General features: G+C 33.3%; 1 protein-coding gene across 2 annotated transcripts in view; it reads right to left on the reverse strand.

Annotated features, from left to right (window-relative positions):
- Positions 1-350: 350 nt before the first annotated feature.
- Positions 351-27,092, reverse strand: part of SNCAIP (synuclein alpha interacting protein) — a 213,240-nt gene continuing 186,498 nt past the window's right edge. Inside the window, exons 7-12 of one of the 2 annotated variants that reach the window (XM_074281510.1) lie at positions 26,371-26,496; positions 23,627-23,796; positions 18,330-18,422; positions 15,935-16,994; positions 14,043-14,116; positions 351-957 (exon numbers count right to left, since the gene is read on the reverse strand). In XM_074281510.1, coding sequence (XP_074137611.1) covers positions 873-957; positions 14,043-14,116; positions 15,935-16,994; positions 18,330-18,422; positions 23,627-23,796; positions 26,371-26,496 — 1,608 coding nt within the window. In that variant the 3' untranslated portion in view covers positions 351-872. The remainder of the gene's footprint in view (positions 958-14,042; positions 14,117-15,934; positions 16,995-18,329; positions 18,423-23,626; positions 23,797-26,370; positions 26,497-27,092) is intronic. The other variant, XM_074281511.1, reaches the window with a different exon arrangement.

The following is a 27,092-nucleotide window of genomic DNA, read 5'->3' on the forward strand; positions in this document are numbered from 1 at the left end:
AAGTTTGGGCGTGGGAGATGTATCTCCTTCCCCTATTGGTAGAAGTCAGGTATTATGATATGGAACATAGGAAATGCAGACCTGACTGATATGTAGATTGGTTTGGTCAACCTCCTTTTTTTGTTTTTGTTTTTTAAAATTAAATTACATTATATTATTATTATAATCATTATATTATTTTATGTACATATTTATAATAATGTCATTATTATATCAAATGGCTGGGAAGTGGCAGGGACATAATTCAGCAATGAAGGCAATATAAAGAAAAGAGATCAATGAAAATTAACAATTAAAAAGTATTGTTGGATTGAACTGATATGTCAAAAATTGAAATAATCTAAAAGTACTTTCGAAATACAAATATTACAAGTTTATTGGAAAGGGAGGCACTCGGAGATTAGAGATGGCTGTTAACATTGTTTTATTTCCTTTTACAAAAAATAGAAATGACAGACAAATTATACTTGACAAAAAAATAAAATAAAATCACTGGTTTTGAAGGACCTGAGCCCAAACAATTTATGTCATTGGGAAAAGGAAGACCAATTAGCATTCTTATATACCCATGCACCTGATAAAAACAAAATGGGATCAGTGGTCAGATGAACAGTCTGTAATGTTGTTGTAGCCTTTACATGGTTTAAAAAAATTATGTCATGCCTTTAAACCATACATCTTTAAAAAGTTATATATACACATAGTGTAAAAAAGAATTTCTTATATAGTCTAACTGCTACAAATTTAAGGCATTCTAATAATCCATTCATTTGCTGGTGAGGATTATTTTTCATGGTCCTGTTTCCCCAAAGGATATTTAAGGGATTTCCAACTATATCCAAAGGTCAGCAGTAAGACATGATGAGGTGTGATTACAAGAAGAGTTCCTGTAGCTCTGGCTCATCAACACTCTCTTTGCTTTGAGATTTCTCAATTTTCTGATTTATGTCAGTATGCCTGAGGAGAAAAGAATACACATAGCAAAAATTAGGTAAATGTGTGGTTATGTTTGTTACCAAATTATCCTGAGCTCAAACCAATTTGACTCAAATGTAAATTCATTGTCTTCATATAAACCGCACAGTAAATGTTTCAGTGACCAAATCGCTTTTTCATATAAACTTCTCCTTTTTGAAAGGAATCAAGAATTATGCAACAATACATATTTTACTAAGTCTTAGAAATACTTTTCCAACTTTATAGACAGGAATTCCAGCTCCATCAACATTCAAGTCAGATATGAGTAACAATGCAGTCTCTTACATCTATCTGAAACCAGAAGTACTCAGACATGTCTACATGGCATAAAGTCACTGGAGAAGCCTTAAATTCGCAAGGAAACCTGGCTCACATTGTGGGAGAATTGGCAATCAATTACTCAACTTGGATGTATTAAGTCAGGCACTGCTCTAAGTTTGTGGATACAAAGAAAGACAATAACAGTCCCTGCCCTCAGAGAATTATATTTTAGTATGTGAGACAATGTGTAAATAATTAGGCAGATACAACATAAAAGAGAAAACTTAGAGATCTGGGGATGTTGTGGGCTGGGCCTGATTCAGGCCTTGGAAGTTTAATAATTGAAACAAAATGAGACACTCAATAGGTCATCCCAATCCAGTAGTTCATAAAGAGTCATTTACTTAGTCATAGCAGGAGGAGGATATTCAACAAGGATGGGCTGTGAGGACACTTTAAGTTAATTCAGTTGAGTGAAATCTCTTTGTTTGAATCATCCATTGTGTTCCACCAGTCAAGTATAATTGTGTCTCTAGCTGCTTTGTACTCTTGTGATGAGGCAGTGATACCAGCAGTATGAGTCTTTAACTCTAGAGTCAACGAACTTTTGAGGAGTTCATTGTATGGTATTTCTAGGGCTGATTAAAAAAATCAACCTAACTTGTATGGGAAGGAAGAGTTAAGATATTGCTTCTATCACACCGGGTCATCTGCGGGGTCCAAAAAAGGTATCCTGTAGAAAGTGGCATTTGAACTAGTGGGGGAAGTGAAGAGGTTATTCTAGACATGGAAGATAAGATATGTGAAAATTAGCAAACAGCACTGCATGGCTGGATTACAGAGAAGGTGGAAAAAAACAAAATTATAAGAAGCTTGGAAAGGTAGAAAGGGACCAGGTTAAGAAGAATTTGAAACAATACTTTTCAAATTTTAAACTGTTTGGTAAATGTGAGTCATTAATCAGAAAAGCTGGTACAGTAGAATAACTAGTGTTGGAGGCAGAAGACCTGGATTCAAGTCTAATCTCTGCAATTTATTAATGGAACAATATTAGGCAAGTCATTTAAGTTCCCCTGAGCCTCAGGGTTTTCACTGATAGAATGGGAATATGAACATTTTTCCTGTTTCTCTCAGAAGAATGTTGTAAAGACCAGAGAGTCAATGTCTGCAGCTTTTCAAAGTGTATCATGTAGAACATTCTCTCTATAAATAATTCCAGAAAATAGAAGGAAATTGCAGTGAAATCAAAGGATGACTCATTGGTTTTTCTCAAAGAGGCAAATAAAGAAATCAGTGAAGCTGCTATTATTCTGTTTTATCCTGAAAGCCAAAGCAATAAGAAATCTTTCATGGGATACCTGAAACTCTCTGTAAAGCATGAGAACATTGACTTGTTAAAATAACAACGAAAAGAAATGTCAAATTAAAAGAAAAAAAGAGAAAATGTGCAATTAACAAAGTTTCAACATTTCTATTTAACAAGCTATTGACATTAAAAATGAGTAATGGATAAAATAAAGACATGGAAATGAATATTAAATAAACAAAAAATAAAACAATCACCCAGAGAGCCAAGAGAATCTAGAAATTGCCTAGAAAGGTTGGCTCTCTTTGCTAGGTAGAGAGCTATAGCAGCCAAGGAAACATCATTTAAAATATAAACTCATTTATAAAATCTTATGAAGGAACACTGCAGAAAGTTATGAATAGTATTGCTCTAAGGAAGAATAAGAATCAATGAAGGAAAAACAAGCTTATAATAATTCTGTGAGAGGTCCAGTTAAGTCAAATAGTTTGTGAGCATTTAAAAACGAACCTGAAAGGACAACAAATTGAACAAAAAGGAGAAAGAATAGTCAAGGGATCGCTAACAAACCTGTTTCTACATGAATGACAGAGGAACAATCACATTTAAACTCTAGCATTATAGTCTTCAGCATACTTCATGCAGAAGTAGAAATAGCAAGAAAACAAAAATATTTTGTATTTGAGCAACTATACTAGACCAAATAGATAAAGAAGATTTATGTGCTCAAGGCAACACAATTTTGAGGATGGTGAAAGATGGATTCTAAATATATCTGAAAGAGAAGTAGGCATGATTTGGAAAAAAAAATCATGGGTTTTGTTGTTTCTGGGAAAAAAAGGAAATAAAGAAAATATCAAATTTTTTGCATCTAAAAATTCTTGAGAGTAATGTACATGTAAAATGAGGATATTTTTGATGAGAATGGAGCTTTCACAAAAAATATTATAAAAAAGGCCACATATTTATAGTAACACAAATGACTGAAAGGTCTCAAGATCCCTGTGCTTGCTGTTGATCAAAAATGAGCAAATAGCATTTGACAGAAGAATTATGGAAAAATGGCAGTAATGACTCACAAATACCCTGGCAAAAGCTTTTAAAATGCACAAGGAACAATGATTGAAAAAAACAAAGAGAAAACGTTATAAACTGTTATATATTTGTTCTAGGATTTCACAAAAGACTACCAGCAACTTGTAGAAGTTCAGAACAGAGACATGAAGAAGAAAACAGTGAAGGAGTCAGTCAAAATTTAAGTGAAGCTACAAGAGAATGAGCCAGGTAGATTTATAAGTAATTTCTACCAGACATTCAAAAAACAAATTAATTCTTATTTTACATATAAGTAAGAAAATAAGGGATCTTCCCAAATTCTATGACACAGATGTAGTCTTAAAATTTAAAGCTAAGAGATTAAAACAGAAAAAGAAAATATAGACTACTCTTAATGAACATCACTGGAAAAATATTAAATATTAACAAAGTCTATATTAATATGTTTTAAAAATATACACCAGGTTTGATTTATTACCAGGAATGCAAATGTGTTTCAATTTATGAAAATTATAAACATAACAGACCACATTAATGCTAAAAATAATAAAATAGCTTAATTTTGACAATATAATGTCTATTTCTGTTAAAAATACTAAAAAGTATTAGGATAAATTAGATAAAAAGCAAGTAGAAAAAGTCAAAACAGATTTATATGTAACAGAAAAGGATAAAACACTGGTGTTCATTCTCAGAATTACTATTTAACATGATACTAGAAATTCTAGCTATAACAATAAGACAAGGAAAAGAAATTGAGGAAGCAAAATTAATTAAAGAAGAAACCAATTTGTAACTTTTTGAAACTAATACAATGTTCTCTACAAAGAATCAACCATAAATGGAAAATTAATTTTAAAGCATAATAGCTCACTGGGAAATGAGTGTGGATCACAATGTAGCATTTGTATTCTTTCTGTTGTTGTTTGCTTGCATTTTCATTTTTCTTCCCAGGTTATTTTTACCTTCTTTCTAAATCTGATTTTTCTTGTGCAACAAGATAAATGTATAAATATGTATACACAAATTGTATTTAACATATTTAACATATTCCCATCTAGGGAAGGGGGTGGATTGAAGGAGGGGAAAAGTTGGAATAGAAGTTTTTGCAAGGGTCAATTTTTTTGTTTGTTTTTTTCTATGTGAAAAACTTCTTTATTGATTCATAACCTCATGCAATTAAAGATTGTACATGCATATTAATACAAACATACACCTATGGCACCTATCTGCACTGTTACTATATAAAATAGATCAGAGGAACCTCTGGTGGTTTTCATGCTGCATAATACTTACAGGTTGGTTTTTTTTCACCCTGAATTACATATAGACATACATGCACACACCACACATACATATATGTAGATATTTGGATATATACATGTATATATAGGCATATGTGTAGATACATGGATATATACATGTATATATAGGCATATATGTATATACATATGTGTATATCCAAATGCTGTCTATTGAATTTCATATATACAAATATTCATGTGTGTGTCAATAGATAGTGTAAATGCTTATATATATATATATCTACAAACTGTGTGTGTGTGTGTGTATATATATATATATATATATATATATATATATATATATATATATTTCAACAATTAATGTCAGTCTTGTATGAGTCTTCATGACCCCTTTTGGAGGTTTCTTTTTTTCATTTATCTATTTTTAAAATTAATTTTATAATTATAACTTTTTTTTGACAGTACATATGCATGGGTAATTTTTTACAACATTATCCCTTGCACTCATTTCTGTTCTGAATTTTCCCCTCCTTCCCTCCCACCCCTCCCCTAGATGGCAGGCAGTCCTATACATGTTAAATGTGTTATAGCATATCCTAGATACTATATATGTGTGCAAGGGTCAATGTTGAAAAATTACTCATGCATATGTTTTGTCAATAAAAAGCTATATAATAATAATAATAATAAAGTTTTGAACATGAAAATAAAACATAATAGCTCTAGAAAATTATGGGAAAGAAAATAAATCCATATAAATCAATAACATTTCTGTATCTTACCAATAAAACCCATCAGGAAGGGATGGGAAGAGAAATTCCATTCACATTAATTACAATAGGTAAAATATTGGGGATTCTACCAATACACATCTAGGAACAATTTGAATACAACTATAAAAAGCTTGTTACAGAAATTTAAAAAGGTGTAAATAATTGAAACCATATTAATTACTCATAGGTAAGCCCTACATGTAGAATAAAAATGACAATATTACCAAATTGATTTACTCAATTAATGTTATATCTCTCAAATTACTAAAGGATATTTTTATAGAGCTAGTAAAAAATTCATCTGAAGGAACAAAAAAAGTTAATCAAGAATATTAAGTAGCTAAAAGCTGATAAAGAAGGAAGTCTAGCAGTTTCAGATAAAAAACTATACCATAAAACAATAATAACTGAAATTATTTCGTACTAGTTTAAAAAAGAGACTTATCACCTGGACAAATCAAATAACAATTTACAAAAATATTGGAACACAGTTACATTGTGTTTGCTAAATCTCAAAACTCCTGCTGCCGGAGTTAAGGGGATTCATTATTCAACACAAGTTGCTGGGAAAACTAGAAAGCAGTCAGGTAGAAATTAGGTATAGAATAACACTTCAAGCCATATACTCAGACAAGTTCCAAATAAATATGAAACTTAGAAAGAAAAAGTGAGAACATAAATGAGTTAGAAGAAAACAAAGGCAATACCTTTCACATATGTAGTTAGGGTTCTTGATTAATTTATGACCAAACAAGGGATAGAGAGGATCACAGAAGATAAATTGGACAGTTTTGATTACATAAAAATTTAAAAGTTTTCACACAAACTAATGTATGAAATTATAAGGGAAACAGATAATTGGGGAGAGAAATCTTTGCAACAAGTTTCTCTTATAAAAGTCATATTTAGAATATATAGGGATATATTCAAATTTATGGGAACAAGAGGCATTCCTCAGGAAAGAGGTTGTCAAAGTGTGTGAACAGTATTTTTTGTCCCCTGAGGCAATTGAGGGTCACACAGCTAGGAATTATTAAGTGTCTGAGGACAAATTTGAAGTCAGGTCCTCCTTACTTCAGGGCTGGTTTTCTGTCCACTACACCACCTAGATGTCCCAATAGATAGTTTTCAAAAGAAGAAATTCAAGCTATCAATAAACATAAAAATGCTTAAAAATTGTTAATGTTTAGAAAAATGCAAATTAAAGCAAATCCAAGATTCTATCTCAAACCTATCAGTTTGGGAAAGAAGACAAAAAAAGAAAAATGGTAATTGTTGGGAAGGTCTTTTTTGGAAAAGAGGCACCCTAATGAATAGTTGGTGGAACTATGGATTCTTGATGCAACTATCATGAAAAAACAAATTGGATCTAGTTTAAAAAAATCATTGAATTGTGATACCACTACAATGGTATGTGCACAGATAGGTGCTCTTTTTAAAGAGGCAAAGAACTAAAAACTGAAAGATGAGCATCAATAGAAAACTAGATAAACAATTTATGATATATATATATATATATATATATAAATATAAAGGAATATTATTGTGTCATAAGCAATTAAAAATTGATATGGTATCAGGGAAACTTAGAAAGCGCTGTTTGAACTGATACAGAGTAAAGCAAACCAGGAAAATGATTTCTATAGTGACATTATAAAGAAAAACAAATTTGAAAGATAAAGAAGTCTAAAACAAAACAATAACTAACCAGAGTTTCCAAAGAATTGATAATTATCTATCTCTTGACAGAATACTGATGGACTTAACATGCACACTTAGATAAAATTTTTGGACATGGCTGACTTTTGTTGTGACTATACATATCTGTTATAAGGGTTTTGTTTCTTTCTCATGTGGAAGTTGGGGTGAAGAAAAGGATGGCAAGGATTATGTAGTAAAAATTAAAATTAAAATAAGAAAGAGGATGATTAAATGATCCTCTTTAAAATGCACAGAAAAAGAGGAAGTCTTGAAAGAATTGTGGATAAGTAGAATACTTTTGAAAATTGTAACTGAATTTGTTTTATCTAAAAGTAAAGCAAGCTTTACATAATAGAGATATATAGGATCATGTATAATTCCAATTATTTTATTATAGTATGTATATGGAAATGATCATTTTATTTAAGATATTTGTTAAAGTCAGAACAAAAAAAGTTTGATAGAAAAAATACAGCCTTCAAGGCTCTCTTCTGAAAAAATTATCTCCCATTGGAATAGGACAGAGCTGACATAGGTAGGGGTTATACATCAAATTCAAGATTGACATTTTACAAAAGGGAATTTTAGTTAGTAATTACAGTAGGAGATTCAGAGCAAAAAAGAAAATTCTTCAATAATACAGTATTGATCCAATTAAGAATAGCTTCCATGATTTTTTGATGCCTATTGCTACTCATGCCTTGGCTTTCATATTTTGTCACCAGGAAGTAATGCAAAAAGTAAGTCTTTTTTTTTTTTTTTTTTTTTTTTTTTTTTTTTAGGCTGGGGTTAAGTGACTTGCCCAGGGTCACACAGCTAGGAAGTGTTAAGCGTCTGAGACCAGATCTGAACTCGGGTCCTCCTGAATTCAGGGCTGGTGCTCTGTCCACTGCGCCACCTAGCTGCCCCAAAAAGTAAGTCTTTAATCATCTGAGCCATTTAGAACAGTTTTAATAGTTTTTAAGGAAAAATCACCTGCAGGGCATGGTGGCACAGGCCTATAATCTTTCTTATTGAGAAGGTTGAGACTGATGGATCACTTGAATTTAAAGTACTAAAAAGTGGCAAAAGCAAGTGGGATATCCTCACCAATTTCAGTGCCAATATGGTGCACCCTTGGGATTAGAGGATTGGAAGGAAGGCTCCAGGCTAACTAACAAACTGGACCAGATCAGAAATGGAAATAGAAGAGGAAGAAAAGAAGAAAAAAGAATAAAAAAGGAGAGAGACAGAAACAGGGACACAGAGACACTCATAGGCAGAGACAACAAGAGTCAGAGGAACAGAGAGTAAAAAAAAGACTTTAAGATTTGCTTTCCACACATATATTTGTCAAAATCATAGAAAATTTCCTGATTCAACAGAACTTTCTTCTACAATTGTATGATTATAAATACTTATTGAAGTAAACAACAAAGTATATGCTTGTCAAATAAGTTTGCCAGCGCCATAGAGAATGCAAAATTCAGGTAGAATAGGGATTCCTTATTAAAGTCAGCAAAGTTCACCAAATGTTCCTATTGGTACTTGACATTATGTTTATTGCATTATGCCCCAGAAAACTGTAGAACTTCCTAAAGAAACCTTAATTACTCAAGAGTTTGGCATAATTAATAACTTGGGAAATAACAAGTGTTTAAAGATTAGTCTTTTGTCAAGTATGACATGAAATTCACAGAAATAATTCACTAGTATATATAGTGTATAAATCTATATTTTAGAAAGATGCTACAGGTGCACAGAGAATAGGCTAATAATAATTAATAAAGATATTGTTGGATTGTGTTTGTGAAACTGCTACACAATGATTTCAAGCTTTGCCTTGACAATAAACCCGATCTTTTCAACACTAATTTCCCTCTATAACACCACATGACTGAGAATCAAGGACCTGAGAAATCAGAATTTCAGGATCCCCAAGGGACAGTAGAGAGAGACATAGTGGATTGGAATATTTTACTAATAAAAGATATTATATTACTAATTAAAGATTACAGAGCGATACATATTTTGGAAGAAAAAGACATATATAATCTTGTGCCTCTTTTGAAAGCAACAGATTATAGATAAGATCACCCTTGTGCTTGTCTGGTACTCATGCATTTGCAAGAGAAATACAAGAAGACACATTGGGTGGACTCCTCACAAACAGACATAAAATATGATTTATTCATAGACACGGACAAGAATCGTTTGGAGGAGAAGTACTGCAATCTGCACAAATGGAGGGAAAGATTACCACCCCTTTTGGTTCCTGTTGACAGCTGTTCTTCAATGAAATTCAGTAAAGTAGCTGTGATCTGTGTAAAATCACCTCGTTAAGGATGTAACTGGACACAGTCTCACTGAACTCCTTCCTATAGACTAGAATTTTAGAAAAGATAAGTGACTCAATTACAGTCCCTTCATAAGGGATTGTAGGGAAGGGATGTTGTGGCAGCCTGACAGTGCTTGTGTGGATAAGTGTGTGGAAATCTATGTATAAAGTCAGACTTAACTGCATGGATTTTGGCATAAGGGAGAGACACAATGAATACTTTTGTTTTTTAACTTTTAGCCCAAAGACAAACTATAATGTCCTGATCCCCATTCCTCAGGAGGGAAAGGAGACTTCTGAAGCTAAAAACAATGTGGAGATAGTAGGAAGACCAGATCAGCATGGGAGGATTTTGGAATAAATTAATAATAATATTAATAATAATAATAATATTAATAAAAATAATAAATTAAAACTTTGAAAAATGGAATGGTCCATTTTCAGAGATGGTAAACTATCTGTTCTTGAAATTCTTTAGGTGAAGGCTGGACAGCCATGTGTTGGGGAAGTTATAGAGGGATTTTTTTTATTCAAATGTAGATTGGAAGATGCCTTCTAAGGTCCCTTCCAACTTGAAGGTTCTTTGAGTCTACAATTCTGTGTATTTCTTCCAGTGTCTTGGGATCATTATTCGATTATCATCAGTGATTATTAGAAAGGATTATGGATTTAGAAGTTGTAGATGATAGACCTAAGGTGATGTTGAATTAAAAAATGCCCCAGTTGAGGGTTTTGGAGAAGTGATGTAGATGTCTAGCGTCAGATTTTCTTTTTTCTTGTCTTTGAAGAGTCTAATATTAAGGGGGAAAAAAACATTTAATGGAAATACGGGACAGTAGTTACACTAGATGGGTCTCAATTAAGAATTTTTAAAAATGGGTCACTATCACCAAATACCTCTATCAGACAATTTGATGTTGCTATCAAAGCAAAGACAAGCTTGTTCAGTAGGATCGGTGTCACCTTTTGAGAATGATACTTTTCCTAAAATATGCAAGGGAAAGATATTTCAGCCATGCCTTCATTCTAGTCTTTTCCATGACCCTCCCCAAACCACTATATTTTATTTACTTTTTATTGAATTTTTCTCACAATACTTCTCATTAAATGAATATGTGTGTATACACACATATTCATTTAATTACATATATTTATTAATATTAATTATTAATATATATTAATTATTAATATAATTACATATATTTATATGTAAGTATAACTCTGAACCCCATGTATATCAGTAGAGGACTTCCTGATGCCCTCAAATTATCACCCCTTTCTTGAATTTACTACTGATCAGACTTTGAAATCTAAGAATAACTCTGGATAGCCTTAGTTTTAGCTTTGGATACCTGATTCTTAGCGTGGTTAATTTATTGGCAGGAAAACTGATTGCACCTCATGATGCCTACTGCTTAATGAAAATGCCTTTGAAAATATTGCACAATTAACTTCTTGGTGCTGAGATGAGGGATTTTTGAATATTAAATCCTTGCACATGACACTGAAGCTCTTCCTTCAAGGTAGAAAGAAGTCTAGTGGCCAAGGTTTAATGTTAAACTTATAAGTAACAGGAATTAGTGCTCACTTTAATGTGTTATAGGTCACAGACTGACTTAAAGTGTATTAAATCAATGTTTCACTGGTATTTGAAGAAAAGAGTAATTGCCAACATTCTTTTCAAATTGTAATATTACAAAGCTAACTTGTTCTTTTAAAAACAAAACAAAAAAGATTTATTTGCTCATTGTAAAAGCCATTCTCTACAATTGAATCATACTGTAGTTATTCAGTTGTAAAATTGAATAGAATTCTAAAGGGTAAAGAGAAAAATTTCCCTCTTTTTCCAAGCTGTGAAAAATTTAGAAAAATAAATAACAAACAAAAACATCCCCTTGGAATTGACATTCCTTTTAATTATGTATTCACATCCTTTTAATAGTTTGATATAGAGTATCCATTTCTTCTTTTAATAGAGATGTTTGTGGGAACATCAAGTCCAAATCAAGTGTACTCCTGGCACAGGGTCTCCCACTGATAATTCCTCATGAGCACAGTAAAGATTTTCACTAGATTGACTATAGATTGGGCTTAATTCTAGGGAATTCCAAAGTTGAAAGCTGCTTTTCTCCAGCTTCCCTTTCTTCTCTTACAAATGAAGCTAATCACCAAATTAGGTGGTATTTCATACATTATTTATGCCCACTGCCATGTCATGAGAAAACAGTAACATGTCTTGTTCTGGCTTTCTAAATCTATAGGAATTTTTTTTTAATTCAGAAAAAATTTACTATGGAAATCCAGAAGGCTTTCATTAACTGCAGCCATTTTAGCTATCATCTGAGGCCCTTAGGCCTGAGGCACATTACTAGGATAGAGAGTAGATATTTCTTCCTGCTGCCTTGGACAGGTGTTCACAGGCAAAAATGAAGCTGAAAAGTGAATTAATCATTTGATTTATTCTTTCTCAATTCCCCATTCTGGCTTGAACTTCTCTGAAAAATCTACATTTCATTTTGGAATACGAAGCTTCCTCTACTGTGTATCTAACTAAGGCAATGTTTCCTTTCCTTCAGTGGGATTCTAAGAACAAGCTTGGGAAATTCTTTCTTTTGTTTAAGATTCAGTCATAAGACTCTAACTCATCCTTCTCTAATAGTTCCAACTATGGAGATGAGAAAACCATTCCTTCAATTTCCTAAGTAAAAGGAAGCTTAAAGGCTGAAATGAATCCCTTAAGAATCAAGAGTCCAGATGGGAACTGAGGAATAATTTAGCATAGAGAATGATGTATAATGTCTGGGAAATGCTTTATCTTCCCTCCCTTGCCCTTCATATCTCTCTTTATTTCTGCTGATATAGAGAAACTGGGCCTTTTTCCAAGGAGTTGGATCTACAATGAATGTTTTCTGGATTTCCAGACACCAGGAGGTGACAGAGTCACAAAGAATAGAATTGTAAACATTTTTCTTTCCTTCAAACATTTTTTTTGGAAGAGTTAATCTCAACTCTTATAAGAACATATGACTTTTGATTACAAATATTTCTTATGGGATATTTTTCTCTTTTATTATAAAAAGTGCCTGGCACATTGTGATTAATAAATGTTTCTTGATTGTATGCTTAGCGGCAGCTTCAGTCAATCAACCAATATTTATTAATCATCTATTATGTAACAGGCACTGTGCTAAAAACACTGGGGATACAAAAACAGGCAAAAATAGTCCTTATTCTCAAGGAGCTTACAAAATAACAAGGAAACAATATGCAAACAAATATATAGCAAACTATATACAGGATAAACAGGAAATAATTAACAGAGGGAAGATACTTAGAGTCAGAAGGAGGCTTTCAATAAAAGATATAGAATTCCAGTTGGGATTTTAAAAAAGTCAGTGTCAGTAGTTGGAGAAGAAGAGAAAATGTCCAGGTATGGAGTATGACTAGAAAGGTATGTGCAAAGTAAGAAATTGTTTCTTGCTTGTGGAACAGCAGGAGGCCGTCACTGGATCAAAGAGTACAAAGAATAAGACAAAGTTCCTTGTTTAAAAATAGTGAGATAATTTGGTCTAGATGACTTCCGAGATCCCTTTCCAGAATTATAGCTTTATAGTTTGATTCATTATCTTAATATAAATAAAAGAAGTTAAGTATTATGGTGTGGATTCCTTCGGAGCTGGCCTTGGAGTCAGGAAGACCAGTGTTTAAGTCCTACTTCTGACACCCATTGTCTGCTTGACCTTGAACAAGTCAATTAGTACCCCAGGTAACTTTAAGACTAAACTGCAGAATTGTTGAGGATCTACATTAGTACAGGAAGTTTCCCTACTGGAAGCACTCTACAACTTTAAAATCAATGATCCAGAAAAAAAAATTGGAAAAAACAAACATTTTAATATAACAAAGGTCTTGCTGCTCCTTAAGATAGCATCATGGTGAGAAAGAACACTTCCAATCTTTAATTGGCAATCAAATAAACATTGCCTTTTTTGAAAGTTCTAGTTCTGACTCGAGGCTGGCTTACTTTGTGCACGACAGGAAATTTAATTTCCATACTCATCTGGCCCTTGACTCCCTTTCATCAGAGACTGAAAGTTATGCCAAATGCAACTAAGCAACAGAGATGATTTACGAACCCGGCTGCTTTTGTGCCGCCTATGCCTGCTGACGGCCTCAACTAAGCTTCTTTGATGGATCATTTTCAAGCTTGATCAAAACTTGATAGGCAATTATACATTTGTTTAGAGGGACTGATATGGTTGTCATCGACCTTTCTCTGGCACCGGCTTCTGAACAAATGAGGACCAGGAAGATTTGTTAAGAGCTCATGCAATTCAAAATTAAGCAAAAGAAAAGTGGGTTATTTCATTTCATGATGCACATACCATGCATAGTTATGCAGGTGTTCTTCAAGCAGCAAGTTAGAGGAAAGATTGGTACAGCTGCTGCTGTGAGTCCCCTAGAGAAGTATAATGTCAAAGTCAGTGAAAACATGCAATGATTTGAGCACATGCACAAAACTCAAGGAGATTTGAATGTGATACACAAAGTTGAAAGGGCAGGAGGAACATGCTTCACACTGTAAAGAGGAGATTTTTATTATTTGCTACCAAGGGACACAAACCTAGAAGTTATTAGGATAAATATAATTTTAAAATGACTTAAGTTTTGATATAATATTTAGATAAAGGCCAAAGTCTGTTTGAGACTATTTCAAGGAATGTGTTATTATTAATCCAAGAAAAATTCCATTACTATGACAATACCACATGATGTACTAATGTTCACCTTAAGAGACCATCCAGGCTACAGCCAATGGATTATTTAGAATAACAGTTAATGTAGTTCAATTCATTACTAACAAATTTAGTAATCCTTTGGCTTAAACAATAATTTGGAAAGCCAACATTCAGTTATTCAGGATCTGATTATTCAATTAGAGATTTATTTAGATCATTTGATTACCTACTTCTTCCTTGTATCTCCCCTTTGGTGCCCCTGTTACCTTTAGACTTAGGACACTTCAGTTCTCATTAGCACTCCCACCAAATTGATCAAGGATAAGACAGAAGGTAAAATACTAACTAGTGGATTGATTTCATACCACATGAAGTACAACTCTGGTGAATGTGGGCAGCATAAGTTTCTGTACCAGAATCTCAAATTAAGTCTGGCTGATTTCAGCTGTATGTGCTCTCTAGACTTTCTGTTATTACAAATTGGTTGTTTTGCTTGAATTTCATTTTAGCTTTTTGTCCCTCTTCAGGGGAAATACACAGCGGGTTGGGAGAATGTTTTCTAACAGAATGTTCAAGATCTCAAACTTTTATTTCTCTGTAGTCTCTTCTGCAACAAAACATGTATAATAAGAATCTATTCTCACACAATAATGTATCCCAAAAGCCTTAGTGCAATTTAAAGCCCTAACTTATTAGGTTTAAATTGCTTAGAACTGAGATAAAACTTTTAGGATACTCTGTGCTAAAACATATTTGTTTTTAACATAATCTCTAAAATTCAGGTTGGAGATCATTACTGCAATGCCATATTAATTCAGGCACTTTAGGAATATATACATTTATGTATATATACACACATATCTATATAACAATACATATAAAATAAATAATATGATAAAATATAGTATTCATAATTGTATATTTATTAATACATATTGAATATATTAATGAGGGAGTATATCTATATATTTATTTCCTCAAAAGTTATACCTAAGTTTGGTAGACTATTCCTTAAAAATAGATTTCTACTTGTGTTCTCATTGTTTGGACTTAAGAATCAATTGGTCATATAAGGGAGCAATTGGTATCAAGAAGATAGCTTTCATGGATAGGCAATTTAGATTATAAGCTCCATGAACTTAAGAAATGTCATTATCTAAGTTTGGTATCTTTTCCAGCAGCTATCACTGCTGCTCTGCACTCAAAAAGCTTTGAATAAATGTTTGTGGAAATAAATTGAATGTGTGACATTTTAGGGAAGAAAACTCATAACTTCCCTGGAATCAAGCCATTTCACTAGACTGGAGAATCTGAATCTGATTTCTGATGAATTTACTTGCTCTTTCAGAATATTTGCTAAAAAAGACATAAAAACTTATAAAAACAAACCATGAATTCAGTGTTATGTTTTTCTCTACTTATGTTCTGATCAAATTCTTTAAAGATTCCCTTAATGTGACACAGGACAAAAATCTGCTGCATGCTGAATAAGAAACAAGACATTAATTAGTAAAAGAGATTTTCCATATAACACTCACTGCCTTATTCTTTCCTTTGCTAGCAGAGCTCACTGAATTTCCCTTGGCGTCTGCAGCTTTCCTTCCTAGTGAGGTAAAGGGTAGTGTTGATGAGGTCTTGGTCTGGTTTACTGTCTGATAGTTATTGTTATTGTTCTGGTTGCCACTTAGTGTCTCCATTATGGACCTGAAAGTTCCAAAAGGTCTTTTCAGTTGGTCACCTGTCTCATTGTTTGGGGGAAGTCGCTGAAGGACCTTACCCCGCTCTTTGTCCTTTTCCCCATTAGGTTCAAGCTCAGTTTGCTCCACCTGCACCACTGGCTCCTCAAAGGTTACTCGAAGTTTCAAGTTTTGGGAAGTTCGGCGCTTGGAAGATGGAGACTTGAGGGCACTTTTGGGGCTAGTAGCAATCTTTTGAGCAGTAGTACTGTCAGGAGTAGAGTGTGTGATGTCCCCAGGTGACTGGCCCTGAGATGTACTCCCAGATGTTGCATATTGGGTTTCTAAGTCCAGATCACTACTTTCTGAAGTAGGGGATGGGCTATGGCCATCCACAGACTTAGAGGCCCTGATGCTAAAAGGAAACCTGCGCCCTGTGGCCAAGGTATGTTTTTTAATCATCAGGTGTAGACTTTCAGCACTTTCCACACTTTCTACAATGGGCTGGGGCCTTGGTTTATCAGTCCTTCGCACAGGAGTATTTTTGAGGTCCTCTGAATTTGAATCTGTATCAGACTCGCTCAGTGACCTCTGCATCAGTTGTCTCAATCGGGCAAGTTTCAGCTCTCTCTTCTCTGGTGGAATCTTTTTCATATTCCTTGAGGAAGTCTGAGCATCCTGGAATTCCAAGGATAGCTTTTCCTGGGTACAGACATTCTCTGAAATTTCTTTCCCCAGTAACTGACGAAGGATTTTATCTGAGTCTTCATCTTTTGCCCTGAATTTGGTACGGTTGGAGGCTGATATGCTTCCAAGAACCTGAATCCCATCTTGAATGCTTGGCTTATTTTTTGTTATGCACAATTCATCTGCATCAGTTGACTTCCACTGGGATTTTCCAGAAGCTGGTGAAGATGGTGAACTAAAAAGAAAGGCAAAAGAAAAAAGAGGTGTGATATTTTGCTTATAAATCACAATGATTCATGTTTAGGACATCTAGTAGTAAAGTAATGAAAATTACTTTAAAATATGTGGTCAAAATATCATAATACTAGTTATTCATTTGACCCTTCAGCATAAAAAATGAAACAAAATAAAAAATATTGTTTTCTGCAACCTGCAAGAAATATTATTTCTCTTTTGTATTTTTGTTCAATTGTTTTTAATTTGTTTTATTTGTAATTGCAATTGCAATTGTATTATAATAAAAATTATAAACAAATACAATTTGTTTAATTGTCTTTAATAATTGATCACTGAGTTAAGACCAAAGTTTTTTCCCTTTTCTATTTCCTCATCTAGAAATCAATCAGAGGATGAAATCTTGGGCAGGATTTTTCTAACCAGGAAAGTTAAGATCTAATTAGTCAATAAAGAAATCCCAAGTTTAGGGAAATGGATAGATTTCTGCCCATTGCATTTACTCTGGGAAAATGCAGATTCTATCTTTTATAGACCAGTGTTATGGATATTGATAAGTCTCTATAACCAAGATTAGGTGCTCAGTGTTATTCACCTCAAAATCTTTGGTGGAATAAGCTCACCTCTCATTATTATATTCATTCTTTTATTACTTGTTAACCAGTCAGAGTTGATTTATCTTCAGGTGCACCCCCTTTTCAAAATAACTTTATGAATACAGAAGGTTCAATAGATTCAGTCTCTTTGCTTATGGAGGGGAACAATCAGCCAATTTTGTTGACTGTTTTCTCCACAAAGATAATAAAATTAATTATATTTTACTCAGAAACTGTCTTTTGGAAATTTTCAATCATCACAAACTTAAGACTGAAATGATATAGTACAAACTTTGGAGTTTTTATTGACTTTTAAAAATGGTAACTAGAGAGACTGATAGCTTCAAAGACTGTTTCCTTTCTTCTTTCCAAGAATATTTAATTGCCCTGGTAATTTTTTAAAAAGTAAAGAACAAAAAAGAGAATAGGGATTTTAAATAAAATGTCTGTAAGGCTTTGAGGCAACTAAGTGGCACAGTAGACAGAATGCTGGACCCCAAATCAGGAAGACTCATCTTCCTGAGACTAAATATAGCCTCAGATACTGTCTTGACTCTAAGCAAGCCAATTATTTTACCTTAGTTTGATATGTGTAAAATGAGCTAGAGAAAGAAATGGCAAACACTCAAGTATCTTTTCTGAGAAAACCCCAACTAGGGTTATGAAGAGTCCTACAGGACTTCTTCTTGTGAACAACACAAAACAACAGAATTCCAAACACCAACATTTTTTGCTATTACCTGGGGGAAGAAAGGAGGGACTTGCCCTCAGATCTCTGTGCTTCTAAAAGCTGCTGGAGCTGATTCTGTAATGTGACACGTTCCACTGTCTGCCTGAAATTTAAAAAAAATAATATTTAAACTTTTTTTTAATTGATATTATCTCATATAGAGGAAAATATTATGCTAAATCATATCATTCCTTTACAAAAGGGATAACAGAAACTTCCTTTAAATTAAGAGATACAAAACAGCCACTGGTTGTAAAAAGTCAAACCAATCTGTGAACAGTTTTCTTACATCATATTAACTATCATAAAATATAGTGTTTGAATTAAATGAACTAGACTGAATGTTGTTGAGCAGGAAGAGTCAGAGGCTACTGATAAATCAGTACTGAAAAAAATGGAATCAAGCAGGACCTGAGTTCAAATCCAGGCACAGATACTTACTAGCTGTGTGATGCTGGGCAAGTCATTTAAACTCAATTGCTTCCTTTCCCTCCCAAAAGAAGTGAAAATAGTCCAAATGATGCAAAGTAAGTGGCAAAAAAGTCATACCAAGTAATGATTATTATTTTAGGTGTATTCTGAAGCTACTTATAGAGTCCAATGGGAATGGATTCAAAATCACCAACCACATGTGGCAAAGGGTTAACTCATAGGTACTGGTTTCTATATCTGGTTTCTTTTTTTTTTTCTTTGGTAGGATATTTATGAAGTTACTCCTCGATATGTAGTAGTTTTTTGCTGTCTTATTGTTTTTTATTTTTTAAATATAGTTGCTATAAAAGGTAGGTTAGAGACCATTACTACAATTCCACGTACAGAGTCACTTTAGACATTTTTTCCTTGAGTTAGCATGGTTTTGCCACTCACAGTTAAGTCTTGAATTTGTTTTTCTTTAATGTGTCCAATGTGCTCTCAACTCCCAATGCAGATACTGTCACCGATGTTTGTTGTTCCAGAAACATTGCTAGGATACTGCTGAAAAGTATAAATCATACAGCCCTCTGACAGTCACAAAATCTTCCTCTCATTAAGGATGGGTAGAGAGATGATGGAGGATCTCTATCCATCTTTCCAGAAATTCTATCTGAGGGGTTTAGCTATACTCCTCTCTACACTGCAAGAGACTCCTAAGCTTGGAGGTCTTGAACAGGCTTTCTGTTTTATATAAAACCCACAGAAGACAAAGATGTTTCTTCAGATAATGTACATACAATTTCTGTGTAGAATCACTTCATTTCCTCCAGTGTATCTTTTTCAATCAAATCTAGTGTAAATATATTTTATTTAAATACGTTTACTCTGGGGTGAAGGATAGTCACTAGAGACATCTAGGTCTTGTTCATACCTAGTGGATATTTCTGCTTGATTTAATTGAGAAATAAGTGATCCTCATTCTTATACTATAACACAATAGGTGCTCCATTTTGGAAATGAGAAAACCAGCTCAAAGAGGGTCAATGTATCATAAGGGGGAAGAGAACATAAATTCAAATTCCCTTTGTCCAAAATGAGGGGTTTGAACTAGATGATCCCTACGGTCTTTTCTGGTGTTAAATTTGTCTGTGACTTTCTGAAGGTTAGTAAATAATACCAGGGCATGAGTCCAAACCTACTAATTCAAATCCAGTGGTTTTCCTACACCACTTCTCTATAACACGAATGCCTTCCCTGGGGAAGAATTTTTTTTTCTCACTTTCCTAGTGGCTAATTTTAGACTCTGTCTTTTTGGAGATCATTTTTCTCTCTGTTATAAAGCCAATTTATGTGAACATCAATTAATAGTTACCCAAGGCTAGTGCCATGAAAGCTAATTTAACAATCACAACTCCACAGCAATATTCTTCTCTGGAGGTAGGTGAGCCTGAGTTTATCTCAGTAATGAAGGATTAAGTAAAAAGTATGGGTTTATTCTCATTTTCTCTCATTTATTCTGTCAAGTCCATCTGCAGCTGAAGTTGACCAAAGGTGAAAACCTAATTGGTTACAGAAAGGACTGAAGGTCAGAGAAAACATTAAAGGATAATGCTTTCTCTCCAAATCCTTTCAGTATTGCTGAGTGGTGATAGACAAGAGGCTTGCTAGGAAGAATTTGTAATGAGTGGGTGATACAGAGAGCTTTAGATCTGCTTTCAAAGGGTTTATTAGGTAGCTCTTGGGAGGTTGTGATTTTGAAAGAAATAGTCAGAGATAATTGTGTTGAGTAGTAACATGGCATCTAAAGAGACTGCTTAAACCTTAGGAAGGAATGATAATCTTTATTCAATTTTCCCCTCTAAAAAAGAACATTTAAAAAGAACTAATCTAGTTAATTACAAATGGAGAAAAAACAAAGATGGAAAAAACACTATGCTAATGCATCAAGATTTTGGCAAAACTGAAGAATACCATTTCAATCTATTGCTTCCATTCATTTTTAATTCTTGCCCCCCACATCTTGTCCCTCCATCCCCATTCTGGTAAATCTAATCTTTAATGCCTCAAGGCTACTCAGACTCTACAGGATATAAATATTTGGTAGTTTCATTCTAATATCTACCCTACTAAAGGAGGTCAGTATGTACTTCCAAATACAACTCTACTTTCTTTATCTATATAACACTATTCCCAAGCCCACACAGATATTCCCTATCTTTTCATTCCTGTATCTCTTTTATCTTAACCACTTCTTGCTAGGTCCAGTTTCCTCACAAATTTCCTTCCCAAGTAGTTATCCTTAAATTTAAGTTTCCCTATGAATTGCTAAAGAGTATAATAAGATAATATTATTTATCTTATTGCCTACTATGATATATTGCACATTGAAAACTTGGTATGTATCAAGCTGAACCTGGTCCACTTAATCCTGTGTCAAAATTGAGAGTCCCCATGCTCCATAGGGATCTTGATCCTAATCCTTTCATGTATTAAAATCTTCTCTGTGAACAAGAGGTCCCTGGTCTATCCTCAAACTGATTTATGAGTTGTGTGCCTTAAATAGGCTTAGATGAATGGGGGATGGACAGCTAGTAGAAAAATAATAGCCACATAGGTACTTTCTCTTGTCTCTAGTCCCTTCCCCTTGTTTGGACTTCCATCAACCCTTTTAATAGGAAAAGTAGTAGTCCTACCTTTCCCTTGATACCTCCCCCCAACTCCATCTCCATGCGAGGTTATTTATGGGGTCTAAGGGAGCTAATGGAAAGAGATAGCCAACTTCAGCACTCATGCAAAAGATCAAAAAAAAATAAGGCCATAGGGACTAAAGCTATGCCCATTAAACCGAACCCTTTAAGTCACTTCAGATTTCCCCAACCTGACTACAGCATACTGTAATAAAACAATTCATCTAGAGAAGGCCCTGGGGTCAACATAGAGACTTTATTATTGATTAATCATAGCATTGGCTACATTCACTTAAATACTTTTTATTAAGCTGTGCTCACCAACAAGATCTGAGGGGAATTAAAGGACTGCAGAACATTAGTGTGCATATATATTTTATGGCCATTGATAAAAGCTTGTAACCAAATTGCTGAACTTGGGCCATTTGAAAAAAAAAAAAAAGCTTAAGGCATCCCTGAATTCTTTAGTAGGTGATTTCTATGTGTCATGTACTTTGAGGATCAGTCTAAAGGAGACATTAAAGAAAATTTTCTAAAATTCTAAAGCTTATTTTTCTTCCCTATCTTACTAAAAGGAAGGGATAAATTATTTTATGCATTTGCCAAGTGGACTTATGCATGAAATTCTAAAAAGCACAATCACTAGTCCAATGTTCTATTCTGATTCAACTCCTATTTGTCTGAGTATTCCTTTTTTTTTTTTTTGAGAGTTTATAATCTGTCTTTCTGACTTCTAAGTGTAATTATTCCCAGAGTTCTGTCCCTGTCCCTCATTATATACTTTTATTTTTGGTGATATATAACCATTCTCATAGCTTTAATTCTCATTGCTATTCAAATGGCTCCCAGAATTTCTCATTTCCCAGTTCTAAAAGTTTATATTCAGTCATGAATTATTATTCAAGTAATTAATTCAATTAATGTTAAGTAGGGAAAGCTCTTTGTATTCTTGTATGTATATATATATATATATGTATAATTTATTAGATTATCTAGTTCACCTAGCTAAAATTAGCTTAATTAAATATTAAATGATAATTTGTATTTTTTTCCTCATTTGAATTTATTCACTCAATTAAAGAAGAATAAAGATATTTTTGGTAGTGTGATATTTTTGATTTGTAGTATAAGAAACTGATAAGTTCTAGAAAGCTGTTTGAAGCACACAGAGGTTGTGACTGATATGCCAAAAGTTACACAGCTATTTTGAAGTTAGTTCTTCCTGATTTCAAGCATAGCATTCTCTCCTTTATATTACTGCTTTAAAATTATTACATATATTCCTATAGATTTGGGATGTAAAATGCCATTTGTATCCAGAGAGAGAATTGTGGAGACTGAATGTGGATCAAAGCATAGTATTTTCACCATTTTTTTTGCTTAATTTTTTCCTCATGTTTTTTCTCTGAGGGTCTGATTTTTCTTCTACAACTTGACAAATATGAAAATATATTTAAACAGATTGCCCATATTTAACTTATATAAGATTGTTTGTTATGTTGAGTAGGGGGGAGATAAAAGAATGAGAAACAAAAATTTAGAATACAAAATCTTACAAAAATGAATGTTGAAAACTATCTTTACACATATTTGGAAAAAATAAAATAATATTAAGAAAAAAAGCTGAAGTTGTATGCTTCCATAATTTTAAGTAAATATTCTTAATTGTGGCCAGAAAATCAGTATGCATTTAAACTCACCCCATCAATGTAAAAAAAAAAAGACTAATGGATAAAGAGAATGGAAAATTTTTCTTTCAGTTTAGTTTTGTAATCTCACCAGAATAATTTGTATATTACAAAGTTGTTTCTCTGAATTTTTAAAGATTTGAACACAAACAATTAAGGCACTAGCAGCCCTTTATTTGCCTATGTAAGATGTGATAAAGCAGAAAGAAAGCTTGGAATCAGTAAACCTTGGCAAGTCACAGACATTTTTTGGCCTCAGGTTCAACTTTTTAAAAATTGCAGAAAAACTTTTAGCTGATATTTATGCGGTGATTTTCTTCACCAAGTAGCTCCGCATGTAAGTGAAATCACACACCTCGTCCCTTATTCCTTAGAATAAACCACACAAAAACAAAATAGATGATAGAAATTAGCCATATGACCTGTAAAAGGAAAAGGCACTTCATTGACTCTTCAGATTTGTGGGCAAATCAGAAAAATCTATTTTTTTTTTCTACTGAAAAGAAAATAAAACTCACTCCTTCAGTTGCTTGGTTAGCTTCACAACCTGAGATGCTAGAGACATACATGTCTCTACCACCACTAGGTAACGGGAACACATGGTATGCCCATGTCGCTCAGCACTCTGGGAGGGTTTCTCTCCTGCATGATTCTGCATGGTAACATTTGCTCCATATTCAACCAAAGTCTGCCAAAAAAAAATTCAGAGAAATTTATTTGGAAAAGAACTGTCAAAACTTTGTTTGTTTGTTTGTTATCCTCACAATTGTCATTTGTCAAGAACTACCAACATCTGACATTGGTATGGTATTGCCCTAGTTCATTTAAGGACCCCTAAATATGTTGTGGTTTGTCATTTGTCAAATAAAACTTCTGGTCATTAAATTCTCAGTGTGCTGAAAATCAAAGCTGATTAAGGGAAAATATTTTCTCTCTCAAAGGTTAAGATTATCCACAATGCAAAGGTGAACTCAGCATTTGTCATTTACCCCAGAGGAGTATTGAACAAATGAGCAATGGTGAGCATAATTCCTTGCTCATTCTAACTTCAACATTTTTCATTCTAGCACTCTCTTTCTCGTGGCTTTCCTATTTTCTTGTTCATGTCTTTTTTCTTTTGCCACTTTGTCCCTGCCCTCTTTTTCTCTCCTACCATATGGAAACCCCCTCAGACTCTGATTAGCGCTATATTTCATGATTTGAGAACTAGCTATTAAACAATCTAACTTAATTAAAATGAATTAAACAATCAAGAAGAGAAATACTTTCTCTTTAGTGATGAATAATCTTAAATTTATGTAAGAGCCTAAAAACTGTATTTACCAGGTAAAATCAATTTATTCCCTCTATTTCATTTTTTATATTTTTAAGGACTATAGGAAGTATACCTATAACAGTGTACAATTTTTTTGAAGGGCTGATGTAGTATTTGATTCTTTTGCAGCTCTACACCCATTTATCCTTCATATCCAATCAGCTGACAAAGTATAATTAATTCTACATCCACCACCTGTCTTATCCTCCTTTCTATGCACATCATAACAATTATAGTTTAAGCCTTCATTATCTCTAGCCTTTACTACAATAGCTTCAGATTTGGATCTTATGAATCCAGTCTCTTCTTTCTCTAATGCATCTTCCACCCAGTGAATATGTTGATATTCCTAAAGCACAAATCTGACCATTTTATTCCTGTGATTACAAAGCTTCAGTGGTTCCTTATTGCCTCTAGGATAAAATGTACATTTCTTTGGCATTTAATCTTCTCACATTCTGGCTCCTATCTACCTTTGGGAGATAATTATATGTTATTCTTCCTATCTTTTCACTAAATTGGTCCACCTCTTTTTCCTCCCACATGACATTACAGCTTCCTACTCTGTGCCTTTGCACAAATTCTATACCATGTTTGTAGTACCCTTTCTCCCTTTCATCTCTTGAAATTCTTATCTCCCTATAAGGTTTATTGCCAGATAGTTTAAAGCCTATCTCCCTCATTAGGCTTTTCCTGATGGTCATGATTGTTAATAATTTCCTGCCTTTCCCCCAAATAACCATGTATTTATCTTGTATACATATTATATTTACTTATTTGTATACATATTACATTTACTTCTCTATGACCATGTTGCACTATGTCCATTTTCTAGTCCCTTCAGCATTTCAGTTCAGGATTGTACTAACTTTGTCTTTGTGCTACCCCGACCCTACCCCTCTATGACAGGCACCATAAGCACTTAATACTTGCTTCTTGATTAATGAATCTTCAACTTTGAGGCTAAATTAATTTTTTCCTTTCCTACTTCTCTCTTCTATATTCTCCCTAATTTCTTGACATTTTTAAAATATAGTATCCCAAAATAAAAACAGTAGATAATAGGAACTATAATAATAAGATGACTGAAATGTTTGCATATTTTATTCCTGATATGATTCAGTTTCAGGCTAGCTTTAGTCATACTTAAATATAGTCTATTAGGTCTCTTAGATTACCCTTTACTTTATATCTTGCTTGGTCATTCATATGTTGTGCTGTTTTGTCTTTTTCACTTGTGTCTGACACTTTGTGACCCCCTTTATGGATTTTTGGGCAAAATATTTGAGTGGTTTGTCATTTCTTCTCTAGCTAATTTTTCAGATGAGCAAACGGAGGTAAATAGAGATAAGTGACTTGCCCAGGCTCACAGAGCTAGTAAGTGTCTAAAGCCAGATTTGAATTCATGAATGAGTCTTTCTGATTCCAGGTTTGGCCCTCTACCTGCTATGCCATCCAGATGCCCTAATCATTTACTATCTTAAATAATATCACAAGAATATCTGTTTTTTCTTCTCTAAGTATAATTCTTCTCCATTACTTCATTTTCCCCCTACTAAATGTTGTTATATTTATCATACAGAATGAATGTTATTATTCATTATAAAGCAAATATCCTATTATCCACATAACTTGGTATGCATACACCATTATATATATGCATATATATATATATAAAGTTTAATACAATCATTTATACACATATATCATACCACATGTGTAGATTTGAAGCTATTTGGATCATTGTCTACTGTAATGTTCATTAGAGAACATTAATTTAATTCAGATATTCTCCCCTCATTTTAATATTACTTATTTGCTTCTTATTATCAACAATTCTTATTATAAACAATTACTTATTTGCTTCTTATTATCACTTTTGTTATATTAATATATTTCTCTCCCTCTAAGGAAGCCTGGTGCTAATGAAGTGGGAATTTGTCCTACCTGTATGCATCCTAGATATCCATGCTGTGATGTTACATGAACTGCACTGTTACCATCTTGGTCAACTTCATCCAAAGAGATCCCTTGTTCTTGCATAAACTGAAGAAGCCAGAGAAGGATTTTTTCCTACAAAATAACAAATCACATGTAAAAAAAATAAGTAGAAATAATGAAAAAGAAAAATAAAAATCCATGTAGAGAAGCTTAGAAAGAAACAAGTTTTGTGTCATAAAAGAATCTTATCAGATTGGAATTGCAAATTGGAAAAACATTTGTTGAAGAGATTAAAGAAGTCTATATCCTTGTTTGAAGAAGAAACTTAGAAAAATACCCAACTTAAAACCTGAGAAGAAACTTTAGTGCTAAGAAGGGATCTCAGAATTTGTCTTTTTTAATCTCCTTATTTTACAGATGAAGAAACAAATGGAAGCCCCCAAAATAGGATAAGTTGCCCAATGTCACATAGTTGGTAATAGGAAAGCTAGATTAGAATTTAGGGCTCCTTGTTCATAGTAATTTGTTTTCCAACTACTCCCAAAGAATCTTTAGAATTTTCTGAGATTGCTCACATTTTGTGAAATATTAAATAGCAAATACTATTTTGATGAGTGCCATTTATATTTATACTTAAAATCCATTTCTTCCCCCTGTCAATAGGAACATTAGAAAAGGTAATACCATCATGTCCTGGAGAAATAGGTTATATAAGAAATCACTAGAGA

This window comes from Sminthopsis crassicaudata, chromosome 1 (assembly GCF_048593235.1).
Source record: "Sminthopsis crassicaudata isolate SCR6 chromosome 1, ASM4859323v1, whole genome shotgun sequence".
Classification (NCBI taxonomy): domain Eukaryota; kingdom Metazoa; phylum Chordata; class Mammalia; order Dasyuromorphia; family Dasyuridae; genus Sminthopsis; species Sminthopsis crassicaudata.